The 10,407-nt window shown below is 43.9% G+C and overlaps 1 protein-coding gene across 1 annotated transcript in view; it reads left to right on the top strand.

Moving 5' to 3' along the window:
* LOC147710875 (mucin-5B-like) overlaps positions 1 to 5,608 on the top strand; it is a 208,871-nt gene extending 203,263 nt beyond the window's left edge. Inside the window, exon 13 of the mRNA XM_086920069.1 lies at positions 5,002 to 5,608. Within this exon, the coding sequence (XP_086776195.1) occupies positions 5,002 to 5,018 (17 nt within the window). The 3' untranslated portion in view covers positions 5,019 to 5,608. The remainder of the gene's footprint in view (positions 1 to 5,001) is intronic.
* The last annotated feature ends 4,799 nt before the right edge of the window (positions 5,609 to 10,407 follow it).

Raw genomic sequence — 10,407 nt, forward strand, 5'->3', positions numbered from 1 at the left:
CGCCCGCCTCGTAGTAGTAGCTCTTCGTTTATAGAAGATCTCAAAGACTTCATCAGCGACCAATACTCTCAAAGTGACAATCAGACCATCGTGGGTGACTTTAATCTCCACTGGGGCGCACCGCAAGACTCCTCTGCGAACTCACTGGCCACCTTCTTCTCTGCAAATGATCTTATCCAACACTGCACTGAACCAACCCACTCTAAGGGCGCAATCCTGGACCTTGTTATTTCTAAAGCAGGCATGCTTTCTACTTCTACCCCTATTCATGTAGATTGGTCTGACCACCACCTCATCCCATTCTCTCTTCAACTTTCACACTCTATAACTCTTGGCCAACCCAAAAGGACCATCTCCTGGTTCCGTGACGCCAAAAACATTGATGTCGGTCCCCTCTGTGAATCAGCTTTGCTTTCACTTCCAAGGCTAGACCCGAACATAGCTGTTGACGATCTCACCTCCCAATGCCTCACAGTTCTTGCAGCTGAAATTAATAACGTCGCTCCACTTAAAAGCAAAAGGATAAGGCCCACTCCCTCAGCACCTTGGTTCAACAAATCCCTTTATGAGGAAAGGAAGCAGCTAAGAGTCCTGGAGAAGCAATGGAGGCAATTGCCTTCCACTGACAATTTAGCCTTGCTTCGCACAGCAAGATCCAAATACCACAAGCACATCTTCCTTGAGAAAGCGACGCACTTCAAAACCCTCCTTGATTCAGCCAAAAATAGACCCAAAAAACTATTCGATCTCATCAAGACTCCAAGCTGCTCTCCCCCAACCTCCAAGGTGGAGGATTCTACAAAGAGAGCAGCGGAATTCGCTATTTTCTTCGATGAAAAGGTGAAATCACTTGTGGATCAGGTTGCTCATCCTACACCTCCAGAGGAGCGCAAATCCTTAACCATTTGGCAGAGCTTTGACCCCATATCTGAAGATGCCCTTCTCAAGTGCATACGCGAAACAAAGCCCTCCAACCATTCTCTTGACCCTATTCCCAGTGCCATTGCCTTTGACTTCTATACCCATTCCCTCTCCTATTGGTCCACTCTGATCAATATCTCCCTCTGGCAAGGATCCCTTCCTGTCTCCTTCAAAACTGGGCAGGTCACCCCTCTGCTGAAAAAGCCCACTGCTGATGCGAATGACCTCAACAACTTCCGCCCCATCACCAACCTTCCCTTTCTTGCGAAGATCACGGAAAGATGTGTAGCCAAACAACTCTCTCGTCATATCAAGGACAATGATCTTCTTGACAATTGTCAGTCCGGCTTCATCCAAAACTGCAGCACTGAAACAGCCCTACTGCAAGTGGTTGATGATGCGCTGAGGATACTCGACTCAGGGGGGTCCTGTCTGCTAATTCTCCTTGACCTTTCCGCAGCCTTCGACACTGTTAATCACAACACCCTCCTCAATATTCTTCAACAGAGAATGGGCTTGGAGGGCACTGTGCTTAAATGGTTTGCATCCTTCCTCTCTGACAGATCTCAAATGATCAAAATAGCGAACAGTCTTTCTTCTCCTGTGGCGGTGGGTCAAGGTGTTCCCCAAGGCTCTATACTTGCACCCACATTGTTCAATCTCTACTTAGAACCACTGGGAAACCTCCTAAGCAAATCCGGGATTCACTATCATCTCTATGCAGATGACACTCAACTCTACCTCAAGGTTGCCTCCACTCATGACCTCTCCATCCTAAGCTCCACTCTCGACTCCATTCAAAATTGGATGTCATCTCATCAACTGATTCTGAATCCCTCCAAAACTGAATTCCTCCTCTTCTCCTCCTCACTCTCTCCTCCCCCGGTTCAATCATGGATGGATCAGATGAATCTACTCAGCAATAAACCCATCATTGTCGACAGCGCAAAATCCCTTGGTGTCATTCTAGACAAAAATCTCAATCTAACTCCCCACATCAATTCTATTGCAAAATCTGCTCGCTACCAACTGCGCCTTCTTTGGGGAATACGTCGCTTCTTCCCGGAGCAGGACCTTATAACCCTGGTGCAATCGCTGGTCCTCTCCAGACTAGACTACTGCAATTATCTTCTTACTGGCCTCCCCAAATCTCACCTGTCCCCACTTAAGTCTGTCTTCCATTCAGCAGCTCGTTTCATTTATGGGGCCGAAAGAAGCGATCACATCACACCGATGTTATCCACCCTCCGCTGGCTTCCCTTCGAGGCTAGAGCTATCTAGACCGCTTGTATCACCCACAAAGCCTTGCACTCCTCCTCTCCCCGCTACCTGGCGAATAAACTGAAACTCTCTGGAGGCTCTAGACCTGCACGCAATGCGGAGAATCTACTGCTTGAACCTCCCACTTTCAAGAAGGAAAGAACAATGGCCCAATCCTTTTCAGGCAATGCAGTGAGAATCTGGAACTCGTTTCCGCCTCAGCTCCGGACCACCGCCTCCTCCCAGGCCTTCAAAAGGGACCTCAAAGTTCTCCTCCTCCAGAGACACCTCCAAAAGTAATTCACGTCCTCTTGCTATTTAGAGGAAGACTTCCCACTACTGATATTTTCTACTTTCCATGACCATGGAAGTGCCTTCCCAGTGTTTGTCCTGTGGTTGGAGTGTCTGCCTTTTCGCAGTATTCTCCATGTTCTTGTGTTCGGTGCCCTTTTGTAACATGCACACACCACTTTGCCCTTGTAACACACGGTTGCTACCTCTCACATGTTTTTACCTTTGATACCTGCACAAGTGCCACCTTGCCTACGTAACGCTTGTTCGTGTGCCTAGCATTTATTGCAGCATTATACCTCAAATTATACTCTGTTTTCTCTTATAACTACACACTTGTCATTTTCCTCTTGTGCACTTTTTGACTACCTCATGTATTTTTGGTTGCTCACAATTTTTACTACCTCAAGTATTTTGTTTGCTCACAATTATCACTATTACCTTTACTACCTCATGTATTTTTGGTTGCTCACAATTTTTACTACTACCTCAAGTATTTTGTTTGCTCACAATTGTCACTTTTACCTTTACTACCTCATGTAATTTTGGTGGCTCACAATTTTTACTACCTCATGTATTTTGTTTGCTCACAATTGTCACTATTACCTTATGTAAGTAACGTATGCTTTTGTAATCTGCTCTTTTGTAATGTTTCTCATTATGTTTCATTTCTGTTCCTAATGTGAAGCGCTCTGACGCCTTCGGGTAAAGTCCGCGCTATATAAAAATGCATAAATAAATAAATAAATAAATAAAACCTAGGCCCCGGGGGCCGGGGGGCTTTTGCCGTAGGGCAGCGCCGTATGCACTCCACACCACCCCAGTTCAGACATGGCCATATGAAAATCAGTCTGACCCTGTGCCTCATGGGAACAGTCCAGCCCGAACTGCCAAGCCATGCCTTCCCTGGACTGGAAACAAGCTTCCGAGGACCGGTTTCTGGCATTCCAGACATCTTCAGCCCGGCTCGCTTGAATCCAGTGGCCATGTCTGAACTGGGGTGGTGTGGAGTGCAAAACAACGATGGATTTAGGCCCAGATCTCTGTACTGGGGTGAATGTATGACATTGTTCTGCATTCTGTCTATCAACCTCATGTATTTTTGACCTACCTATGTAACTATGCACCTTGTACCTAACTACCTCAACTATTACATTCTATTACTCTATCACCCCCTTGTCCTGTAAAGCGCTCTGATATCTGCAAAGATCTTGTTCGCGCTATATAAAACTTTCAACAACAAAAAAAACAACAAAAAAAAACTGTGGTTTTTGCATTTGTCACCCCAAGTGGGATGGGTATGCTCAACGACCGCCGCCTTGCTCTCGATCGTCGCATCCCTGTGAGGAGTCTACTGCACACGGCACGGGCTTCCAGCTACCGATCCCAGCGCTACTCACAGGCTGGAAATGCTATTCTCAGCATGTGAGTAGCACTGGGATTGGTCTGAGAACCTTGGTTCGGCACTCAGACATAGACTGGGAGCCTGTGTTGTTTTCTCCACCCAGCTGTACAACGCAGTTAGGTTGAGAAAGGCTAAGGGTGCACGGTGGTTTGGCCGGCCGCAGAGGGCCGCCCAAGCCGTCAAGAAGGCTTGGCAGTGCCCACCACTCCTCCCTCCTCCATGGTGCTGCAGTGGCAGAGTCAAGGTGGGAGGCCAAGCCCCACCCTCACAGCCTGCTGGGAAAATGATAAAATGATAATACAAATGTTTTATTATTTTACTTTTGTTGTTTGCCTCTGCTGGCATTCAGAAGGGGAGGGGCTGATGCTCCGACCACCATAACCTACATGCCCCCCCTGCCCTCCTATGCAGCACAGTGCAGGTCGTCCCTGAAGACAAGTTGAGAAATCCCCTGCAGTTTAGTCCTCATGGTTGGATGGAAGACATCCTCTACCAAATAGGCCTGTGTCCTTGTTCATGACTGTGCCTCAGAGTTGTCCTCCAGCCCAGACAGCTGGAGTCTGTGGCTACGGTCCTCATGCCAGATAATCCAAGGGACTCTCTTTACGGCTGATAGCAGCAAACAACATTTGAAGGAGTGAGACACGAGAACTAAATCTTCAAAATACAATGTTGACGGGAATGATTGAGAAAGAAGCTGTGCCAACTCATCTATTCATTCATGCACTCATCCATCCCCCAAGCATTTACACGTTCTTATACACACTCAAACACGTACAGAAACGTGCCATTCAGGGAAGAAGGAATTTCAAATAGACAAACCTATTGACTTTGCCAGTGCGTTTTTCCTACATCTTCTCTCGGCGACTACAGGGAGCCTCTGGTCAGGTGGGAACTCTTCCTAATCATACTAGCTGCACTACCTTCCATTTTGTTCTCAGTGGGAAAATGTATTATTTTTACTACCAAAATATAAATATTAGGAATTTATAGACAAAAAAGTCACATTGCTGTGAATGGAACTTTTAGACTTCCTCTCTCTAAAGGTTAAAGAAAGCTCCTATTTGGTATCAGCCCACTTCCTTGTGTTTCCACTTATTGTGTGTTTTATCCTTTTTTATTAGGAACACCATGTTCATGAGCACTATGGTCACTGTAAGAAAGAAAGAAGAGATGGGGAAAGTGCAATCCTGATTTCAGAAGAGGACAGACTATGCCACCCACTCCGGAGTGCTTAACATACACAGGATCGAAATTATTTAGATCAACATCACCACAAACAGGCTGAAATGAACATAAATTATGTGAAATAACCTATAATATCACACAAATTAAGGAAAATCCCCATATGAGCCTAATGCTCTTATATACAATAAAAAATAGATTGTCTCACGCCCGCAGTCATATTCAAACATATATTCAAGTGCACACATACATGATCCAATATCGAAAGAGGAAATTATATGTACACAAACTCTTACCTACACACATAGCACCGCACCCCTTTGTTCAAATTATGGTGAAACTGTGTTTCAAATTATGTATTATTCTAATGTTATTAGCATCAATAAAAGAGTAAATATCCAGCATTATAGCAAAGAGATGGTTAGAATATATGATTCTCAATGACAGACAGAGGGTCCTTTATGAATTTGCCATTATTTTGTTATTACACAGCTGCTAAACACAGTAATAAAACAGGTATATTCTCATATTTAATTGAGCTAAGTATATTGCGTTATGAAGTTTCATATTGGTTGTATCTTTTTTAATTCAGGTGTTTGAAAAACGAGATTCTATGTTTAAAAGAAAATGTAACACTATTTTATTGAGTTCAAGCAGAAGAGGACTGTACGTAGTCAACTGCGGCCAGAGTGCCACAACTTATGTGGTTGAAGAAGTATGTTTAGTGATCTGGGAGGACAGCCCTTTATAATTGTAGAGCTATGGGCTCTACTAGGGAAGATTGCACATAAAATATGTGTGTGCCGGGTACATGTCGGGGGTATGGATTGCTATATCAATAAGGCAGTCTGAGCAACTGGATTGTGTTTTATGCCTTGCAAGGGGCATTGAAAGCACTATATAAAGACCTTCATAATATAACACAATAAAGTATCTCACCTTCCCCGAGACATAAATGTACCCGGCAACTCTAGCCCCAAAATCTTGAAGGGCGCCCTAATCATTCTACTTAGTACTCCAGAAATAAAACACCAGCTCACCAATCACCACACTCCAAAGGCAACACAATGGACCTCATCCTCTCTGTATCCTTCAACATCCACTGCCATAGCTCCATACTCCTGGACTGATCATCTTGTTGTTGCATTCACCATCACACATGCCACTCCCCACATGAAGGGTAGCAGAAAAAAGAGAAATGTAACTTTCATTTCAACAACATACATCCAGAAGAACTCCAAGAAGAACTAATCAACCTACACAGATGCTTGCAGCCATCAACAGGTGTCAGCACACTTCTCAGCATCTATAACACCACTCATAAGAATCGCAGAGAGTGATGTGCACCTTTAAAAACTCGTCTCTCTAAGCCTACACTGCAACAACAACAAGGTCATGGATGGAATACTTGAACAATTGCAGCCACTGGTAATCGCTTGTTTTTCGTCCCCCATGCCACTCTAGACACAGGTCTGCCTTATGTAAATCTGTAGCGACTCTGCTACTCATGGGAACAGTTTGTTCCGAACATCCAAACAAGGCCCCCTCCAGAAGGGACTACAAGCATCCTCAGACTGATTTTGACCTACGTAAGTCTCATCAGTGAGGTACAGGTTCAGTCCTTTGGCACATTGATTAGTGCCAGAGAAAAAGGGTTTTCGTGTCCAGGAAGTAGTGGCGCTCAGCTTATTAACGAAAGTGTGTAAATGATTAAGATTAAGACCAATAAAGTATGGTGCAAACTGGGAAGGGGAACCCTCATAACCCCTTACTTAGGATAGGTCGACCCTATCACATGGAATATAGCAATTAGTCAACGAAGTCCACTTCCTCAATGACAAAAACAACCTTCGAATCCTGGTCCTGTTCAACCTCTCCAAGCTTTTGATATATTCAAACATCCAGCATTGATCCACACCATAGAAAATCGCACTTCACAGGCACAATCTTACAATGACCTCATCATCATCGTACCTCACCAATCAACAGCAATTTACTCAGATAGAACATATCAGATCCCGTAATGTCCCCATCGCCAGCAGAGTCCAATGGGGCTACATCCTGTCATCCATCATTTTCAAACTATACGAATCCTTCGGAGCCATCCTTGCAGAGAGCAACAAGATCCACCAGTATGCTTATAACAACCAACTCTTTCTCAAACTCTTCTCAACCTACAACATACAGAGACTCAAAGCCTGCCACAAATGCTTCCAAACCTGGAAGTCTTACGTTTAGCTCCACAAACGCCAAATTCCTCCATTTGCCAATAATGCAGAACATTCTCTGATTCAGTCATGGCACCTCACCTTAAAAGCAACAGGCTTCACACCTCAAATGGCAGAAGAGGCCACAATCCTCAGATTCACCCTTGACTCAAATATCGATTCACAGAACACATTGCCAAGAAGACCGAAACAGCCTTCTTCTGTCTCACCATCCTGAAAAATTGAACCTTTTTCTCTCAGGAAAAGACTTCAGAGTGACAGTTCAAGCTCTAGTCATCTTCCACTTACATTGAGGCAATGCCCTCAACTGTATTCCAGAGATCACTATCTGTCCCCCGGAAGGCATCGTTCACACAGCAGCACATCTCAGCAAGGTGCAGAAGAAATCCAACCACATCACCCTCACACTACAGGATCTACACGGTCTTCCCCTGCCAGCCTGGCTTGTTTTCAATATCAGCTGCATCACTTACCAGACCTCTATACCAAGACCCCTGTCTACCTACATCATCTGGAGGTCAATGTCAGATGAGGAATTTCGACATTGTCAGATTAAAGACTAAACACTACAGGAAGGAGAACACAGGCCTTTTCAGCCTACTTCTCTATGGTCTGGTACAAGATCCCTTCTTCGACATTAGAACAGCATTAACCCACCCGCCTACAATATCATGAAGAAATTTACAACTCATCTCTTCAAGGAATACTACTTAAAAAGACTGATTTCTCTCCCTCCACTAGCTTTACCTCCTTCCTCTCTCCCATACGTTTTGTATACCACACAGGGCCTTTCACCTGTACATAGCTACTTTGCAAACCAGCTAGTTTTGTGCTTTAAAAAATAAAGACCTCAATATACCAGTCACTGCACACCCAGTTGCCCAGCCACTAATGTCACTATAACACCTACAAGCCTAAACTTTCGAACCCCAAGCCATATATTCCTGCTTCTGGCTGCCATTCCCTCTGTTCATCAAATGTGGTTTGTCACACGTGCAGCCTTTCTCATCTGTGATGGGCAGGATGATGAGATTCACAAAAACATTGTGGGTCAATAAGACGCAAAGCTCACAGACAAAGAATAGTTAAACAATCTCATTTCCATTTTAAGAAGGAAATGGTTTGGAAAAGGAAGAGAGTGGAACAATTTGATTACATTTGTTTCAAAAAATGATACTCAAGTATGTATCAATGAAATTGTACCTCTATAGCTAAGAAAAACACAATTTTAGAGTCATATGGAGGTCATAAGTGTACATTACATTGTAGATTTATAGATTTGCAAAACATCTCTAAAACAAGATAAGACTGCTATGATACATAAATAAAAGCCTAGAAGAATTTAAGACATTATCAAAGTGATAAAGAGGCAGCAAATGTTGATTAGATATTATGTATGTGTATTTTGCTCTAAATCCATTGCAAAAATGAACCTTGGCTTATTTATTTGTAACCAGTAGTTGAATTAAGAGGGCTCTCAAGTCACTGGTTAATATTCTCATTGCCAGCTTGTATTGACTGAAGCACTACAGACCTATTGCATAGTGTGGCATGTTTGCACACTATATGATAGGGAGTGCAAAACATAGGACTGAATTAGTGCTGACATTATGGATCCGAGCCCTAGTTGAATGCAGAGTCATATTTTCATCAATCAAATGTTAATGGGTAGCTTCGTTACCTAACAAATGCCGAAGTACAGTTAATTGAGATACAGGCAATGAGCTGAGTAAACCATGCAAGGAACCAAACTGGATCTAGACTGTACGCCCACATCTGAGAAGGAACTATGAAGTTTGCAAACAGTCATGACATTTCTAGGTTTAGGCAGAGTCACTTTTGAATTGGTAACCATGCATGCCTATATGAGCTAGCCTACACTTGCCTAGCATGATAACAGACTCCACACAGATACACAGGCACTTCTGCGTGCTACGCCTCTGAGTCTTATATCTTGTACAGGATGTGTCCTGTGTGCACTTTCAGAACTTGATGTTCTACCACAACCCAACGGTCAGAGCATTGGTTGCAGTGGGCCTGGTTTGTACAGCTCCTAGGGTGGTGATATAGTTAATTTAGACACTCATTCAAAAATGGTAATTCTGAACCACACTGGACCTTGTTTTGTATTGAATCTAGGATGTTGAGAAGTTCCATCCAAAACACTCGCACAAAGTTGTAAATTCTGAACTTTAGGACACTTGACAGGAGAAATGAACCATTTCCACACAGCTCGTACTTGCTTTAAGAGAAGGGGTACAGCTGATGCCTAGAAGCAGGAACTAGTGAGGTGTCAGCACTCCCTGATTAACTGCCAAAAACAGGTAGAATGAGTGAAGCACATTCATAAATGCAATCATAAATATGTTGAAGAATAGAGTTTACAGGGATAAGCCCTGGGCGATTCCACATTCAATCTGTTGTCCCACTATTGCGCCTGCTCTGCGATCACAGTAGAAGAGTCTGGTCAAGGTTGCTGGGCCTGTTTGTATTACCGGTGCGAGTTCTCACCTCTTCAGAAACCACTCACATGGCTCGAAGGAGAGCGATTGGCATGCCAGCTCTTTCCTCATTGGTTGGGTGATTTGCAGCTTTCTTCCTATCATAGAGGCAGCTCGTCCTGTGTTTGTGGTGCACTTTATCTTTCCCGCTTTAAAGTGCTTCTTTGGATAATCGTTGATCTGCTTGGAACGTGGAGATTTCTTTCTGGCTTGCTCATTCTTCCTTAAGCATTGGGGCCCTTTTTTCCAGTCCCCAACCTTCTTGCACGTTATTGTATTGTGCAGAAACACAGTGGCTTTAGGAAGGCGCCGCTCCTAACTCGAACCTGCCAAGTCAGGAACATGTGAAATCACGCAATGTCCCGCCCTCAGGAGCAACATAAAAAAATAGGTAATTAGAAGGTCTTGCTTCTGTCGTACAAGAATTATACAATTCCAAGAGTGATACAATCTGTTGTGGCACTCTGCCCCTTAATTAGAATGCCAACATCTTTAAGGTGAGAGTTTCATGGATGACAGTGTTAATGAACACCTGAACACAACCAGGGCCTTCAAAGTGCCACTATCAGCCACCTGTTCAAATCATTGATGAAGGAGATTTGATTTTAAAGCCTAA

This window comes from Lissotriton vulgaris, chromosome 5, assembly GCF_964263255.1.
Source record: "Lissotriton vulgaris chromosome 5, aLisVul1.2, whole genome shotgun sequence".
Classification (NCBI taxonomy): domain Eukaryota; kingdom Metazoa; phylum Chordata; class Amphibia; order Caudata; family Salamandridae; genus Lissotriton; species Lissotriton vulgaris.